The 19,086-nt window shown below is 36.6% G+C and overlaps 1 protein-coding gene across 1 annotated transcript in view; it reads right to left on the minus strand.

Moving 5' to 3' along the window:
- WDR11 (WD repeat domain 11) overlaps window positions 1–18,823 on the minus strand; it is a 38,148-nt gene extending 19,325 nt beyond the window's left edge. The window contains exons 1-10 of the mRNA XM_018078512.3: window positions 18,717–18,823; window positions 14,903–15,056; window positions 12,915–13,088; window positions 11,814–12,000; window positions 9,876–10,041; window positions 9,396–9,510; window positions 8,277–8,472; window positions 7,137–7,240; window positions 5,855–6,034; window positions 4,099–4,183 (exon numbers count right to left, since the gene is read on the minus strand). Of these exons, the coding sequence (XP_017934001.1) occupies window positions 4,099–4,183; window positions 5,855–6,034; window positions 7,137–7,240; window positions 8,277–8,472; window positions 9,396–9,510; window positions 9,876–10,041; window positions 11,814–12,000; window positions 12,915–13,086 (1,205 nt within the window). The 5' untranslated portion in view covers window positions 13,087–13,088; window positions 14,903–15,056; window positions 18,717–18,823. The remainder of the gene's footprint in view (window positions 1–4,098; window positions 4,184–5,854; window positions 6,035–7,136; window positions 7,241–8,276; window positions 8,473–9,395; window positions 9,511–9,875; window positions 10,042–11,813; window positions 12,001–12,914; window positions 13,089–14,902; window positions 15,057–18,716) is intronic.
- Window positions 18,824–19,086: the final 263 nt, after the last annotated feature.

Below are 19,086 nucleotides of genomic sequence, written 5' to 3' on the forward strand. Positions count from 1 at the left end.
TTTTTGCTCACTCCAAGGCAGCTCCCAACCAAATTACCTCAGTGCTGCAAGGATGCAAAATTACACTGCACACAGCACAGATAGATTCTAAGAAAATTCTTAGAATCCACAATATCTTAGACTAATAACCCAGAGCAAAGAGGACAGAAAGTGGCACTAGGTGGTACTGTTCCAAAAGGAGATCATCCTCCATCCCCATTTCACTCACACACCTTGTGCCTGCAAAAGCTGCTTGAGTGCTTTATCATTTTGACATTATATTGACATAAATCAAGGAACTAATCTCAAAGAAAATTGAGACTGGTCTTAACACATACATATGCCCAACTTAATTTTAACATGGATAAAAGGATTTAGGTTTTCCTCAAATCCTTCAAACACAGATCATTTAAGAAATGTTCCCAGGGCAACCAAGTCTTCTGTTACTTGAATTGTAAAATCATGGTGTGCTTTGCAAGAATATATGTGAAATATGAGGGAGATAAATACCAGTATTTATGATTTAATGCCAGTAAATCCAATTCACATTGTATTAAGTAGAAGTTCCCCAAATGTAGTGTAGATGGGTGAAAACAAAAAGCACTCCCATAATATTTTGCACATATAATTTACAGCTGTATTTATTATTTTAGTTCAAAGCTTTAAAAATATGGGAAGCTTTATCCCTAAGCCCTCAAGAAAAATTAAAAATTTAAGACCCAGCCTTTTTCCCAGCAGGACCTATGAAAGTTCAACCAATAATTCCAATCCAAATGAGAAGCACTCGATGATTAATTGAAACATTACAGGAATGATTGAACAGGAATCTACAACTGTGGTAACGTGTGACACTGCAGGTCTCCAAAGGGTCATAAATACAGGGAGCTTTCTGAAATGGAAGAAATGGGAATTCTGACACCTTTCCATTTTTTATCTGCTGCTCCACTATGTTTTTTGGAAAAAGCCCAGGAACTCATAAAGCTTTGTTACTGCTGGTAGTTATTCACCCTTCTCCTTCAAAGACCTGAAGCATTTTCTATAGTTTTCATCAGCTTGGGTTTAACGGGGCAAGTCCTTTTTCTCTGCTGCTGCCTGGCCATCTGTCAATACTCATAAAAACCTACAGAAACCCCAGACACTCATCAGCAAGAGGAAACCTTAGCTTGGCTAACTGCTTGCACCTGAAACAATATCACCTTTGTCACTGTCAGACAGGCCAACTGAGAATGTGAAGACAGTGGTTTAAACTCTACTGAAGGACACCAGTAATGCCTTCCCTATTGAAACAGCTCCATTTCCTCAAAAAAGACATCTTTGCCCTCCAGAATTAAGGGTTACATACAGCTGTCAACTGTTGCTCAGACTGAATCCACTCTTTAAAATTATAAAATTCAGGGATTCTGTACATTCAGCTTGTCTCAGTTACTTCAGAAGTGAGACTCAGTTGTTCTGATTAATGTTTCCAATGCAAACAAATTACAGAGGGTACTGAAGGGGATAAAACCACAAATTACTTTTCTAGTTGGGAATGGATTGCTGTGACTTTATGACATGGCAGATGCTACTTAAATCTAAGGATTATAAGAAAAAGAGCAAGATAAAATTGGAAATAAAACCATATATGGGACCAAAGTGACAGTAGATATTTTTCATTCTAATTTCTCTATTCAAGGAAAGTTTTTTTTAAGGAGGTGTAGAATGTTTGCAAAGCAGTTTCCCAAAGGGCACTCAGTTTAAATTCAAATGTTAAAGCAACTTCAATTCAACTCTAAAACTTGGATATAATGCCATAATTTCCACGTTTTGCCTGCAGGCCATAAACATCTCTGTTACAATCAGTGAGATTTTAAATTTAAAAATAAAAGCTGTTGCAGCCTTGAACTTGCTGAGCTTCAGTGCAAAAGAATGAGCAGCACTGCTCCAGTCACAGCAATCTCTCTATCAGGACAAGGAAAAGCAGCACTGAGAGGTGCAAATGTGCCACTGGACCAGAAGAACATTGGAGGCATTTTATTTCCATGTCCCAAATATATTCTCTGTATTGAAGATGGATTATCATCTCCTGTTTTGCCACAATAGCTTAGACTGGTCCATGGAGAACAGGGATCAGACTTTGGTATTTCATGGTTCTTCTAATTCCCTTCAATAACAAGAATTATTGGAATTCTCTCTAGTATTTACTTACATAGCTCTAAACAAACAGTGAAACAGCCAAGCAATACTCATGGATAAAATAAATATTCAAGGTTACTCCTAACTATGAACTATCTTTAAAGGACAGAAAGACAGTTCTTCCTCCTCCTAATCACAACATAGAATTTCAAAGTTTAAATAAAAACAAAAAAATCAGCCTGTGAATACCTATGTAGCTTCTAAAAACCAACACTTTAATCTCAAAAAAATTCTAATTGCTAACACCCAAACAACTCATTACTTTAGCACACTTGGTTTGTAAAGGACAATTGCCTTATTTTTATTACATTCTCAAACTACAGAGCACTGAAAACTCTGCTGGCCTGGAGTTACAATTCCAGGGTATTCTCAATTACATACTAAAATAATGATGTTCCCTGAAGGTATATTTTCAGATACAGAGGCATTATCCAATCTATCTGCATTTTACAGGTAAAGTAAGAATTCCCACTGGAAGAAAAACTGTTGCACTCCATGAAAATTAATTAAAATCAGGAAGAATCCCTGTGCCTCAGACTACATTGCTTGAAGCATTCCCTTAAACTTGTAAAAAATCTGTGGAAAGTCATTCAGACTATTAAGGCTGGGATTGAGGAAATTAAAACAAATATTTAGAAGACTTACCCAGATACCAGCTTATGGTTAAATAGAATTCACAAACATTTTATTTTACTTCTAAAAATACCACTTGTTGAAGACAGTTGCTAGAAAGACAATGTGGTCCTGAAGTTTCTCAAAAACTGCAAACTTCTGACAAATTGAAAGGCCCAAACTAACAATACTTCTAATAATACACAAAGCTTTTTTTTCAGAAGTCTATTTATTTCCTCCCCTCTATCTTAATTTTTTCAATCTGTGAAATGGCAGTAGCAGCTTTTATTTTGAATTCTATAATCACTTTAATAAAGAAAGGACTATCCTCTTGTGCTGCAGAACAGAAAATAAAATGAAAATATTTTCATAAGTAGTTGATGGGATGAAACCATAAAGATTCAAATGGTTCAGAACAGAAAGGGGAATTCTTTTCTTACAGTTCCAGCTGATCACACCACAAACATAAATAAAATTACCTAATTTTTGTGGCAGATTCCAAGCAGGTTTCCTTAATGAACTCTCAAAACTACCTATTCTCAGTTACCTCTATTTTTCTTACCTTTTGGAGAGTACACAGTAAAATGCAGCCCTTAACCAGATAAAGACTTCATGACACAATTCCAAGATAAATTTTTACTAATATCAGTACTAGAAATATTTCACTTTTCATGCTTAATTCTGTCTGGAAATATGTATCCTGTTGGGGAAATATGTATCCAGTAAGCACTATTTTTAATATCTTTGCCATTAGTTATCCAGAAACTTCTGCCATGGTGTGCACAATGTGTACACAAACACACAGTACAACAGCCTTAAAACTTATTCTGTTCCTTCTTAGGATGGATAAATACTGATTCCTCTATTCAGTCTTTAAAATCTTTCAACAACACAATTATTTTGACTTCAGTCAGGACTAGATCTGTCTCAACAGCTATTTCAGCCCCAGGGGGACAAAGCAAATAAACCCTGAGACACAAATCAGAATTATTTCAAAGGACACAATCCATGAGTCCTGACTGTTACACTGAAAAAAGTTTCTCGTCCTAAAAAGACTTCTTTGTACTCCAGTGACTAAAGAGGCTGGAAGGAGCTGATATGCATCCTAGATCAGCAGCATATACTTGTTTCAATGTCATTTTTATTCCAATTTTGGCAGTGTTTTGCAGCTTATACACAGCAAAGACACTGTTGGGGTGAAGACTTGACAGGAGATTTCCTTGAGTGTCATGAACAGCAAGGCAGGACACCCACACTGCTGCTGGAACACCAGTCAGAGGGTTTAGGATTTGTTTCCTAGAAGGATTATAGTAGGAATTAAAATGAAAATCTTACTTGACTTCACAGGAATGGATGCTTAACTCCTTGTGTAAGACTCCACTTGTGAGGTGAAACACCAGGACAGAGCCATTACTTGTACCTATAAAAAGAGATTAAAAAAATACAGACACACATTTTATTCTTCTCTTCAATACTTTAGTGAAAATGCAGGGTTTACAGCTATTTCTCTCTCTCTTTTTTTAAAAATTCCTGTAACTACTACATTTTACAATTTTAGAAAAGGCACTTTGATTTCTAGCACTAAAATCCCAAATATTAAAGCCATCCAGTGATACCCACTTGGATCAAGACTTTTCTTGAACCTATTTATAGAGCCTGGAGAAAATCTGCTCACTCTTTTTGCATTTTCACAACATACCCACCCAGCTGCAGAGGAAAGGAGTGTTTCTGCTTGGTTTGATTCCTGGAGATGAGTAAATGCCTCAAGGAATTTTACTAATTGTTATCCACCAATAATGCCAGGGGAGAATCATGGGCAGATTTTATTGAATCATTACAGCAATTCTGCTTTCTCATTCCTGAAATAATGACCTCTTCCAAATTAGAAATCAATAACTTGGTAGGTATTATCTTCAACTACATCAAAAACCTTCAGAAACACTGAAAGTTATAATTTTCTATTAGGCACTTCTTTATACTCAGATCACTTCACAAAATACAACAATGGATACCTAAAGAGTAATTCAGGTACCTTAAGTCAAGAAAGACCTTGCTATAAATGCACTTTATACCTACTTGTTTCCTAATCCTTGTATTTCACTTGTTTTAAGAATTACAGCCTAAAAAAATCCAATTTTAGTAGCATCACATCATGTCATGAGAGCCTGTCTATGTTTTAGAGCACAATTCTAGGTGGTATTTTAGCTCAGTAATACCAGAATTATGGTGTTTTTGTTACTGGAGTGAGATCCTCTTTGCAAGCTCCTGCCCAACATTCATCTTTGTAATAATTCCCCCACCCCATCCAGGAATCTAGGAAGGCTCTACAGCCCAGGCAACATCAGGAATAACAAGACTCTCCCAAGTCTGACTTATGACAGACACAGATTTGGACTGATATTCAGATATTCTAAGAGTATGTTGGAAGAACCCAAATCCCAAGGTCTAATTCTACAGTGCCCTACAATCTTTACATTCCAGCATCTCTGTGTCTGCTCTTCCAGCCTGCTGACAGCAGAGGCAGCAGCCTGCATGGATGCACTGTGAGATCCCTGATGTGGTCTGAAAGAGCACACTAGAAAAATCAGATTTAAACAGGGAGAACCCAGAGTTAATAAATCAGGTGCTCACTGGCAACTATTCTAATACCCAGATGAGTTTAACTACATTTGGAATAAGACAGAATAATATGCTTCAAGTGTATTTTAGATATTCAAATCAGAACAAAAATTAAGTCTCTGTAAAGTTCATTTCCTTATTCCAGGAATGGGGGACTGCAGAAATCTGTATTTCTTGATATTTAGAATGAAGTGAGAGCAGCATATAAAATGCTGAGTGTATCAACAGACCAGCAGCATAGTAAATGAAAGGATAAATACAAACTTGCTACTGTATTGCAATTTTTCAGGTAGCATTGCTGAAACTCAAGGCAGGCAAGAAGAATCCAAGGACTATCACAGCTGAAAAAGGGTCGATATCTTTAATTACTTACAAAGGATCAAAAGACAGATTTTTCTCTTCTGTATTAGCAACTATATTTGCATTTAATATCTACTCTTCAGAGCAATGAATAAGCTATTGAAGGCCTTACCAACAGCCAGGATTGGCTCATACTGTTTGATGTTCTTTGTTGTAAGGGGTGGGCACATGCGGATGGCAAAGGGAGGCAGAGGGAGCCCTGAAAGGAGGCCAGTCAGCAGGAACTTCAGGTGCACTTCCTGCAGAAATGAGCTCCTTAACTGCTCTTCTCCAGCACCTGCACCTTGCCCTGCTTAAAAATTAAAGCTTTTGTTAGTAATCAGAGATGTTATGGAAAGTTATCAGACACAGAAATGTATATAATTAAATATTACAAATAAGGCACAAACACGTTCCTTCCTGTTTAGCTCTGTGTGAGGAAACTTTTTGGAAGACTGCACTTCTACTAATTCTCCAGTACTAACTTTCTCTCCTAACACTAAGAAGGATATAAAAGAAAAGTAAGAAAAGAAAGCAAGTGCAATAATTCCAGTCTTCTTCCAGAATTCAACCCCGGACAGAAAAGTGCAATCTACCTCCTGAAATAGTGAATTGTCTCGGGCACAGCAATAAAGACAGGCCCAAAAAAGATGTAATTCCAGTGCTGTGCACCTTCTGCAGTCAGCTGAACAAGTCCAAATGTTGTAAGGAACAAAACCAATGTTAGCTGGGATGTCAATGACTACAGGAAACGCACGTACAAGAAAATTTCATGGAATCACAGGATGGTTTGGGTTGGAAGGGACTTCAAAGCTCATCTCATTCCAGCTCCCTGCCATGGACAGAGACACCTTCCACTAGACCAGCTTGCTCAGAGCCTTTTCCAGGCTGGACTTAAAAATTCATGCCCTAAATGGCATCTTTAAACACATGAGATAAAGTGAAAATGTGTTAAGGTACCTACACCAGCTCATCCAGACACCTCTCAGCAAATGCAGCTCCAAAGCTGCACCTTTGTATCTCTGAGCAGCACGAGTCGCTTTTCCAGCAGAAATTAGTTTTAAAACATAAACCTAAGCATCTTAATGGGAAATTTCTCAATATTGAAGTAGATTTCAAATAGCTGGGATGTGTTACATAAATTGGTTTCATCTGTTTGAGATTAATATCAAAAAAATGAAAGTGTTTTGGCCAAATTCCATTTTAAAACACTTTTTCTTTTCCTCAGAGAAAATGAACTTGAAGCATTGGTCCTCAAATGGATTCATTTGATAATTTCTTTAGCAAACAGGAATTCTTTAATTTCAGAGTTACTATTTAAATTGCACAGAAAACAATTCTAACAAATGCAGTTCTCAAGCTAAAATGCACAAGCATTTAAAAAACCCTGTAATATTAATGAAAGCAATTCTTACCAATCATGTTGTCTAATGAGAGGTCTGGAAGTTTATTTTGGAATGGTGCTACAGGAATTCCACAGAAGGAGACTGGGGAATACAAAGGTGATGCACTTGAACTGCTGTAAAAGAAACGAAACCAAAATGTTTTTCTTTAAAATCTCACTGCAAAATACTTTGTGTTCACATTTTCATGATGACCATCAAATCCAGCAGGATCAAGAGCTAATGAAGGAAGACTCCTTCAAAATCCATTAAAGACTCTGTGCCAATTACAAATATGCTTTATATCCACAATCCTCAAGGCTCAGTGGCTCTCATAATGTTATTACATTTTTGGGGGGTTATGTAATTATGACAAAGATCAGTGTTTTGGAAATTACTCTTAAGGACACAAGAAGTAAAACCCAGGAACATATGGATTCTAAACACCTTTCCTGGATATCCAGCACAAGGAATCCAACCAGCAGTATTTTTGAGAACACCAAGAATAAAAATATTAAATCACTGATGAGCAACAAAAGGGTTTAAGTTGAAAATCTGGTATTACTGACATTTTAAAAGTGCACTGACAATTGTATTTCTTTTACGGCAGTAAGTTATTTATTTTATTTATTTATTTATTGTATTTATTTATATTATTCAACAGTACTTTCAATTGCAGCATAACAACCTTAACACATTGAGTGTTCAAAGAACTACATTCCTTCACAAAGTATTTGTAGAGACTGCTCAAAATCTGAAATTCTAGAGGCTTTGTACACAAAAACATTGTTTATACCACCATATTCCAGCCACCTGCTGGGCAGCTTCATATTGTTCAGTGTCAAATTCACACAAATAAAGCAGAAAACCCTTCCCCTTCTGGAAATGTAGTTCTTTAAAGACTCAGGTGACATCCCCCTAAAATAATGTGAACATTCATTCTATCTTTTGTTTTCTTACTTCAACCACTTAGGATGGAATTATCTTTTAAAGAAAAAGAGGAAATACAGTTCCTTCACTTCCCCAAGGAAAGGGAACTAATCTTTCTGGATGACACATTTTGTTCCTCTTCCTTTCATTCCCACATGTCACAATACCAAAAAAACCCACTGAAGGACATCACAGTAAATGTAACAGATTGAAACCATGGTAAGAAAAAATAAATTCCATTACCTGTTCCGAATATTTCTGCCAGAAACACTGGATTTTAATTCCCAGATCATCACCCTGCCATCACTGACTATGAGAGCTGCAGAGTTCTCATTCACTGGGCAGCACACCATGCTGAAGGGTCGCACTGTTTTGGTCACCCTGATGGCATCACACTGACTTCTTAAATCATAAACCAGCTCCTGAACTGGCTCTGGATCTGGAACATCAATGGCCCCACAGAGGACAAATAATCAGAGTGAAAAACACATGATGGGATCAACACCAGAGGCACATTTGAAGCTCTCTGACTGAAATTCATGTTTGGGAAAAGCAATCAAAAACTACTGATCTTGCTGTACACAACACAGATCTGGAAAGTTCTCCAAAATGTAACTTTGTCTTTAAAATATCTTGTTCCAAATGAATCTTGCAAACCCTAAAAAATAACTGTTTAATAGCTGGGCACAAACTGCATCTGCTCTCCACAATGCAAAATTCCAGGTTTACTGGCAGACCTGGAAGCCAGTATTGTAGCTCACCAGAAATTAGCAAACTGCTCAAACCAAAACAACCACAAAAAAATCACTTATTTACATTTACAGACTTAGGTTTTCCCTTTTTTCCAATCTGCTCCATTACATTTAAAAGACCCTTCTTAGTAACATCTCATAAAAGAGTCAGAAGTTTAATAATTTAGATATTAATCTAAAGCCCATATCTTAATTCTAAAATCAGTTCTTCCAATTGACCAAATGACTTCCAAAACCTTGTGTTTGCCTGAAAAATATGTCCATTCTTAAAGATAAAAAGAACACACTACTCATCTTTTATGTATAACATTCTTGTATCTGTGACTGCTAAGCCAGTTTATAATTAAAGTATTATTTAGTGCTAAAAGGATTTTTCAGGATATTAATATAATCTATTTTGCACTTAACATCAGAGAAGTCAAAAACCACTTTGGGAAAAAGCAGCACAAATTTAAATTTAAATTCAATGCACAGGGAGAAAAACACTAGAAGGGCTGTAATTCACCATCCTATACGAGGCATGATGGTTAATACTGGTGTTAAATTATTAATTAAAAGGCACCAAAGGACATTAAAAGGCATTTCAGCACGTTTTTGACACAAAACTTACCTGGCTCTTCACTTGGAGTTCCAGTTATGCTGCAGTTGGATCTGCGAACCCTCAGGGTTATACAACCATTTTCATGGAGGCAAAACAACCCATCCCTCTGGAAACAAGGAATTACCTGCACAGAGAGAGAGACATTATATCACATCATCAAAATTTCAACCTTTGCAAAGGGCACTTGCAAATACAACACATGGATTGCTGATGTATGAGCGAGTCATAAGAAATGTTACCATTAATGCAATGTTTCCATGATTTTTTTTTTTAGGTACAGGACTTGTGACTGAGGAAGTCAATTAATGTGAAAAATTAATTGCAAGGTTTTGTTTGAATTTTTTGCTGCTTCAGAGGACGTTTTTCCCCCCATGAACTAACTTATTTTCATTCTCTAGAACTAACCAAACAACTCTCAGCGGCTCACCAACTTATCTATGATCTTAATAAATTATTTCAATGATTAAAAACCCATCAAATCTTCATTACCTGTATGAAAGGCACGCCTGTTCTCTCAATTGCAATCACACCCACTGTCTGATTCACTTCCAGGTCAAGAATCAGAATTTCTCTGGGGTACAACAACAGCATGTAGTTTCTCTTGGAAGGCAAATATGACAACTGGAGACAGTCATTGAGTGTCACAGACTCAGCACTGTAAAATGTCAGACACAAACATTTATCAGGCTGTGTCACAATAAAATTAACAGCAGGATTTCTCCTGCAGCTGCATTTGTTTCAAGTAACCCCTATTTTGATCACGAGGCAACTGCAGGTTTCCACTGAACTGTTACAGCAGTGCAGAGCATCACTAAGCTCCAAAAACATACCCTGTTGGCTTTTGTCTAAATAAGATTAGAGAGTAATTTTAAAAATAGCATTTCATTCAAATGGAACAAGTGTAATTCTTGCACACCTCACATACAAAGCAATTCACTTAGGAACAGTGCTGGCTGCCTTGACATTTACTGACATTCATGGGAAATTACCCTAAAACATATTGCTTACTCCAATTTTTATATTGTTATGCATATTACTTTATTTGGAAATGAACTGAACCAGTGTAGCAAGAATCCCAGTGTTCAAAATTCAGAGAAAGTAGCAAAGAGAGGAAAGTTTATCATTTTATGAAAGGTGATCAGGAGATTAGCTGCAAGATAAAGGGGTTCCTTAGGGACGTGGAATCCAAGGAACTTGGGTCCTGTTGAAGAAAATCATCCTCATCCTGTGCTCAGTTTTCAAAGCCTCTGAACTCATTTAATGGATGATCCCTTTGAGGGGTTTTGTTTGGTTTTAATCTCATTCCACCACACATTAAACCTCTTCACACACTTCCTGCACCTCATTCCTTCCTTTGGGGCTCGGAGTCCCCTTTTGTCTGCACTTTCCTGACAATCTCCTGCTCCTCTTTCCTCAGAGTTTCCTTAAACTCACATAAAACCCCACAAATCATTGCTGCTACAATTTTTCTTCCTTTTTTTTTTTTCTCATTCTAGTCTTTCTATTCTGGATTGAAAAGGAGGGAGAAAAGAGAAGCTGGTCATACCTTTGCCAGTATTCATATTTAAATTAAAATGCAATCAAGAGAAAGCATCTGTTAGTTTGCTGCTAATGCAGAGCACAAATAAGGCTGCAGCAGCCTATGTATTCCCTCAATATTTGCAAATCAGGCATCATAGAACACAAAATTATAAAATCATGCCCATTAACCTCATATAAAAATCTTCTCCTCAGTCAAGTCTTCTCCTCAGTTTGCAATTTAAACTCCCTATTATAACAGAGTATAAGTTTCTAATTGATACAGCCTGATCAGTGGGTTCTCACATTTGCCAGAGGTTTGAGAAATATTTTTAATGCTCAAATAGAAAATAGAAAAGGAAGAAAGAATTTCTAATAAAAAAATATAATCTCCAAATGCAACAACTTAAGTTTTAGAAGGGCAGAAAATACACAAATAGGAATGAAATCATAAAATTCTAATTTTATTTATGCACTAATCATTCAGAAAATGCCTCCTGCTGCAGTATCATGTACAACATTAGAATGACAACTCTTCTTAGGTATCTGCATAATTTTTATTCTCTAGCTATATCACTCCTCAATCCACAATCAAAATGAATTATGGGAGCTCATTTTCGTCTTTTTTTTTTCTCCACTAAGAAAGCTGTTTCTGAATTTACACCTGCATAAAAATCTGTCAGCAAAAGGAGAAAATTATGTCATTTGAGTTATATAAAATATGCTGAGATAATATGATGGTTTTTATGAGCAGAACTGGATGTCAATGTTACATTCCTAAATATTACCTTCACATCTGCCTACCCCAGTGAATCTTCTTTTTTTAAACTAATTACCTTATAGGCTATTATATCTATAAGTTGTACAGGTACACAAAACATTATCTGAGAAGAAATATTTGCAACCTACCTGGGTTTTTCATTACTGATTAAGATTTTTACTTTATCAAGGGCCTTTTTGGCCCCTGTAGCAGCAGCCAGCTTGTTGTGAGAAGGACTGGAATGGGGACTAGAGATGTAAACTTTCTTCCCTGAGCTGGCAGGAGCTTTGGAAGGAGAGAAGTCAGAGATGAACACTATTCCTTCACTGGTGAGCACTGCACCAAGAAAAAAATAAAGAAGCAAAATTCAATATGCAATTTGATTGTGGTATTCCAGTTTAATGACATCTCAGTGAGGAGAAATGCTAATAACTTTAATAATACTCTATCAGGGAGAAAACTCATCATTCTAGACCACCAGCACGTTCTACTGAAAAAGCAGCAGATGGCACATTACAATTAATTAATATCCACAAAACTCACCTTTCAAAATGAAGTTTATATTAAAAAAATACTGTATTACTGGCAGAAACCCAGTTATTCTCTCCCATAAACTGTTTTTCTTTAAGCTTCACAATGCAAATAGAAGAGTTGTGTGCACATTGGCTGTAACACCATTTTTTGTTCTCATGCAGAGCACGGCTCAAAGAATTATTAACTCATGTTATTTATGCTGCAGAATAAAGTTTTGGCTCAGCTGCATAACTAAGATGTCTACAGAAGGCTGAATGGTATTGCAGATAAACCCCCCCCAAAATTACAAAGCCTCAAACTCTGCTGTATCATTAGAGATCAGGACTGATGGAGCTGAATTTCAGAAGAAAATGGTGACTCTTTTATTTCTCTCCGTTTCTTTCTGTTAAAATGAATAAATCTTCCCTCCATCCCCCCTGATATCTGAATTGCTTCTGATGCTCACACTGTATTCCTTAAAAAAAAATCCTTTCTGTTGAAAATAACATTTATTCTTGGTCTACTTATTGAAGTCTCCCTCAGCAGCCATCCTTTTGTACTTTTTACATTTCACATTGGCCAAAGACTTCCCTGTCTTTGCTTCAAGACTCCTTCATGGCATTTATGACATTATTCTCTCCAATTCACTACATTCAATCTCAATATTAACATTCTAGCTTAACATTTTTCCTGGTCACATGTAACCAGGTCACACTATTTTATACAGATCAACTTACAAGCTAAGTGTGATGGATCAAAGGGGTCAAATGAGAAAGACAGGATGTTTTCAGCATAACTTTTCTTCCAAAGTTTGGTGCCTGTGTCTGCATTCCACAGTACAATATAGTTAGGAGGGTGAACTGCAAGCAGCAAATCTCTAGAAGCATCTTGATTCCACAGCCACTGCATGTCTGTCAAAAGAAAAGAAGGAACAACAGTGAAATTCATTTAAAATATAAAGTTGTCTATTTTAAAACTACTCTTCTTCTATGCTTCATCTTTAATGGAATTAATAGTGGCTTGTTAGCAACAAGATGTTTCTGTTTCACAGTTCTAAAACCTATTATAGCCTGACTTTATGTTTTTAACAATCAGCAACAAACTGGGTTGCACATGTCTACACACATGCACAAAATCCATGTCCTACCTGAAGAAGTCACATGTTTCCAGCCACTGAATTTCTATCTGAAACAACCCATTGTACTATATAGAACCACTGCAGAGTCCAAATTAAAAGAACCATACACCATCCCAATTAATATCTGGGAAGACACTGTGAGCCATAACACCACCTAAAATTAATATTTGAGAGGGTATCAGTATTGGACCTGGAAATAAATGTCTTCTCCACTTCAAACACTTTTTCAGAGCTGGTAAGTGCTTTTCCCTGGGTTTCACAAAGAAGAAAAGAGGGAAAAAAAGCAGCCACGTGTGTTCAAATGTGTTACACTGGAACTTAACAAAAGGTTTGACTCCTTCTCAGCTGAATGCAAAGTTTGCATCAAATAAAAGGAGAGTGCCTTACACTGATGCACCACTTTTCACCTCCCTGAAACACTGAGGAGAAAAGTGTGAGGCTTTTTTCCTGAGGCCCCAGCTGTCATCCCACAAAGCTCTTGCAGATAACCCAGAGAACCAGATCACTCTGCTGCTCAATCTCTGTATTTGCACCACTTTCTGCAGCTTGGAGAAAGTCAGAGGCCCCAGAAACACATGGAAAGGAAGGGAAAAGAAGCTGCTTTTGTTAGAGGTTATTGCTGAATCAAATCAGTGACTGAGGACAAATCAGAATTTTAATTCTGTTGCTTATTAGCCTTTTTCCTTGCCCAGAAGCTTGGAAAGCCTTCACTGGGTTTGAAAAAATGGACAAATCTCCAAATTTCTCCACCTAAACTCCACCAAATATTCAGTGAATCGGTGTCAGGAGTAAATAAAACCCAACTCATAATGCACACACAAACAAAAAAGTAATAAAACTAATAAAATTAACTGCAGTCAATAGAAAAAATTTTCAGTGACTCACTATCAGACTTACAATATTATATCTTCTTTCACAGGATTTATAAAAACAGAATAACAAAAACCAAACAACTTATTTTCATAAGCAGGCTTTTATATAATAGGAGTTTAAAAAACCACCAGGTATCACATAAGCATCATCACAAGGTTTTGAAATAGTTGAAATGCTCAAAAAAACTCAAAAAAAGCTCTTTCTGCTTACATTGTAAATGTGTGTTATCATACTAATATATTTGTTCAGAAGTAGCTCCATAATGAGCTATCTAAATAACTGTCAAAATATATGTGCCCAATCAAACCCTTTAATTTCTATAAATGTAATGCTGTTAAAGCACTGCACCCCCTCAGATGGCAGCAGCACCCAGGTGCAATTCAAACTGCACCACAACCCCAACTGAAAAGCAGGAAGATGTACTTGACACTGTAAATGTTATTACTGCAATCAGTAACATCCATAAAAGTGGATGCTAACTTTTTGCCTTGGAAAACATCACCATAATGAATTAAATCTCACAGCATTCCTCTGGGAGACAGTAAATCTTACATTTCCCCATAAAAACAGCAAGCAAACATACAGAAGGCTGGCAATGCCAACAGTAGAATTCACTGTCAGAACAGAGAACAGTTTATAAAACACAGGTGATGGATTTGTACACAAAATGCTCCATAAAACACCTTCCATAGAAAACCCATCCACTCTCATTACCTTGAATTGGCTTGGAATGTTCCTGTATTTCACAGCGAGCTGTTCCTGTTGCCACATCCCACACGATGATTTTCCCTGTGGCATCAGCAGAAGCCAAACGTAAGGAATAGGGGGAGCCAACGTTGTGATGGTAATTTTCTTTAGCCCACTTAACCTGAACACACAGAGGGAAGGGGGTCAAAGGAGACAAACCCATATAACACACACACTTCATATTTTTCAGATGGATAAGCAAAGAATAATGAGCTCAATAAAAAGCATTGTAATGGTTAATGTCAACAGCACCTGTGTAAAATACCTTTAAGCTTCCAGCACTTGTGCAAATTTAAGGTAGGTCCCAACTTTGCTGCATGACTGCATGGCTGACATTCTCCAACTACATAAATCAACAGTCCCTGTTCCTGAAGGTAACTACAGCAACCCAAACAGACACCTTATGTATATAAACAGTTTACTCAAATATTTAGAGCAAACTAAGTGGCAGTATTTATGGTTCTATGGGCATCCACAAACCTGTACCCACTGATTTCCAAACAAATGGAAGTGGAAAAATTATCATCCAATTTTTATATACGCCCTAAAACATGTCATTTTTGTAATCTGACAAATATAGGTATATTATGGTACTGGGGAGGAAGGAAGGTTAAGTCTTTCATCTCTGTGTTGTCTCATAGCTAAATAATCAAACAAAGAAGCTATTATTGACATTTGCTAACTTTTCAGTCCTTTTCAGCCCACTGATTTCCACACACCACTTTCTGGTTTGGGATTTCAAGCTTCATGGGCTTGCAAGTTGGCAACACCTGTGAAAACTCCGTGTCTTGAAATCTGAAATACTTTGTCTACAAGTCTTCCCAGGTTAAAAGGGCACAGGCAACACTGATTTCTCCCTTATCTTTTTAATATGGAGTTGTTTTGCTACCTGCTTTTGAGGTGAACTTCTGTCCCTAGGAGAGACTGAAGACACTGACAGAATAAAGAAACCTTAATGCAAAGCTAATGGGAACTTACCTGCTATAAAAATTCCACTACAGCTACCTGTGTGCTGTCACATCACCTGACAGTGAAAGGGGGAAGCCAAACACAGAACTTTTCTAGTTATAAACTCAAAGCATGTTTCTACCTGAAACACAAAGAATTCTAGAGAGACTCTTCTCTACCTACAAATTTCATTTTTGCAATTCCTGCTTCCCTGCTGTTCAAAAAAGAATCACCCATGAGGATATCTGCAATTACTGTAATTGTAAAAATCTACAAAGCCATTTATTCCTCAGTTAAAGACTTATTACTTCAAAGCAAATTCCAAGTCCTATTTCTCAAGGGAGGAGTTGTCACCAAGTTATGAACAACAAAAAGGAGATCTTTGCTAACCAGAGCCCACACGGTGCTCTCACAACATAAATCTCTTTTCTCTCCACAGTCACACTGCTCCAACAAGGTCCAACACAGGACCTGACCCTCTGCTAAAAGAAATTATTTTCTTATGATATTGGTCACTGCCTTCAAAATACAGCAGCATCTAGTCAGAAACAGCAACCAGAGGTGACTTTTTTTAATGTTCACAGTCTACCTCATCTCATTTATAATGCCTTATTATCTCTGTTTATTAATACATCAAAAAGGATACAAATGTAATGTCAATCCTCTCATTCTAGTGACAGATCAAAACCTTTCTCTTGTAATTAGATTTTCCTCTGCAGAAGCACGCTTTCAAGTACTCTTTCTAAAGGTAAAATCAGATCTAATCCACTCTGTACAAGGCCATCAGTCTCCTACAAATACCTTTTGTACAGATGGGCAACAAAGATCAATCCTCAGTGAATCCATTACCTATTCCAGACACAGTTATGACAACCAAAAGCCAGGAAGTATTTAAAGTAAACCAGTAAAATGCACTGCAGAAGGATTATGAACCAATTGGTTTATTCTTTGCTTTTTAAATTAGAGATGTGCTGTGTTTTGACATTTTTCAGCACTGAAACACAGGTTCTTGAGGAGAAGATCTCTGGAACACTGAGTTTGCTGGTGTGAGCCTCTGCTACAAAGATTTTGTCAGACATACACTGCAGACTTCTTTCAGATCCACTCCAGCTTATTTACACTCTTAGCACTTATAAACTCTTAAAAAAAATTAGGAATTGAAGAAAATTTCTTACAGGTGTAAAGGTATCTGCAGTGATCATGACCTCATAATAATTTCCTATATAATGCCTGTTTCTTAAAGTAGAAGGGAATTTCTTTTCATTCTTGCACCTCATGAATTAGCCATTTTCTTACAGTATGTTTCTGTTCCTAGAGCTTCAGGAAGCGGTTTTGAAAAATTATCTTAAAAATTAATGGACTTCAGCATTTGGTTTTCTACTGAAATGATGTTACTCCTCAATGCCAGTGAATGTAACCAAAACACATTAAGATGCATGGATAAAAAAACTAACTGTGCTACAATTTATTATCTAAGTCTCAAAAAATGACATAAAGGATCTGTTTTGAAACCTAACCCTTATAACTTCCTTTTTTTGCCAGTCAGTTAAAAATTCTCTCTAATCAAGCAAAACTAATTCCTGAACTTTACAATCATTTTTAAAAGCTACAGTGTCATTATCTGTATGACTCTTGGCCAAGACCTTGTATGGACCTGTATCAGTTTTGCCCTACCCAAAATTTTCACTCAGGATTTGAGCAGTCCATTTATTATTATTCAAAAGCTCACTTGACTGAACTCTGCAGCACAAAAATATACATTATCCCATATAAAGATACATAAGCAATATCCACTACTGAATATCCTGAAATTTCAAAGCCATTCACCAAAAACTGGCAAATCTTTTTCTGCACACTAAATTACTTCAGTATGCAGAAAGAAATCATCATAACATGATACCTCAGAAGTCAGTAAATTATCAAACCCAAAGACAAAATAATTGTGTTTAATTTTAAAATACCAGAGTGGCCACGTCTGATATAGTACTAATGTATCTATATGGAAATGGATATTAAAGAAAATTCCATGTGGGAAAAAATAGTGTGTGATTTGCAGAAGGCACATTCAACCTTTTACTACAAAAAAACCCCAATAAAATCCCCCATCTAAGAACTTATTTTTCTTCATACATTACCAACTGCCTTCTAAAACAGCACTTGTGCCAAGGACTGTTAAACATTATATGTGCCAGCCAAACGTTCCTCTAAACCCCAACTGAATCTGTCATTGAGCACAATCAAAGAAATGATGTATCAAAGAAATACATCCTGTTCCACACTTGACTCAAACTCTGCAATTTCAAGTCAAGGGCCTTCAAAGGAAAGTTCAGGTGCCCTATACTTGAACTTAAATTTTAGCCAGTTTATATCACTAAAATAAATGTTCAGTTTTGTCTGCTATTGTTCCTGTGCTCTAGGTAGGAACAGAAGAAAAAGCTAAAAAGTAACTTTCTAGACAAATGGTGCACTTCCCACCACAGGGGAGATCAGAAAGGGCAGCAACAAAGAGCTTCATTTGATATTTTGTAATATCCATTTGAAATTCTCTCAAAAGCTTTCCTAAAAACATTTCTGTGTTCTGTAACACTAAGAGATTTTTCTAGATATTCAATGACCTCTATATATCCTATAAAGATATACCATCAACCTCAGCTCAAATTTCAGCATGTATGGTTTGACTCAGCTGTAACAGAGATCTTGTAAAATATGGGTATTTTACAACACACTTTATCTGAAAATCGAGTGCAGTATCATGTCAAGTATTTACAGTGATTTAGAAAAATAACATATTCAACAGAATCAAGTAATATACCTTAAAACATGCACATCTCACCTTGACAACACTAGCTTTGTGTCTTTCCAGAACCTGTAAAGTCTGAGCAGTATTGGCATCCACTATCAGCACAAGGGAATGACATCCATATGCAATCAAACCTTGCCAGCCCCTGGAAAAGCACAAACCATCATCAACAAGCAAAAAAAACAACAAAAGCTCTGCACATCAAGTATGAGACTTTTTTTTTGCTGAGTTGAATGTATGCTACTGGACACAATATTTGATGTTTATCAGCTTTTATTAACATAAAAGCACTATAAAATGCCATTGCATGTCTGCTGAACCACTTGCTGAGAGAACCCTCAGCCACCACAAAGCATTTCTTTGTGCTCATCTGTAAAAACCCTCTTCTGTAAATTTAAGACAT

The sequence above is a fragment of the Manacus vitellinus genome, unplaced genomic scaffold (genome assembly GCF_001715985.3).
Source record: "Manacus vitellinus isolate BGI_N305 unplaced genomic scaffold, ASM171598v3 scaffold_40_pilon, whole genome shotgun sequence".
NCBI lineage: Eukaryota > Metazoa > Chordata > Aves > Passeriformes > Pipridae > Manacus > Manacus vitellinus.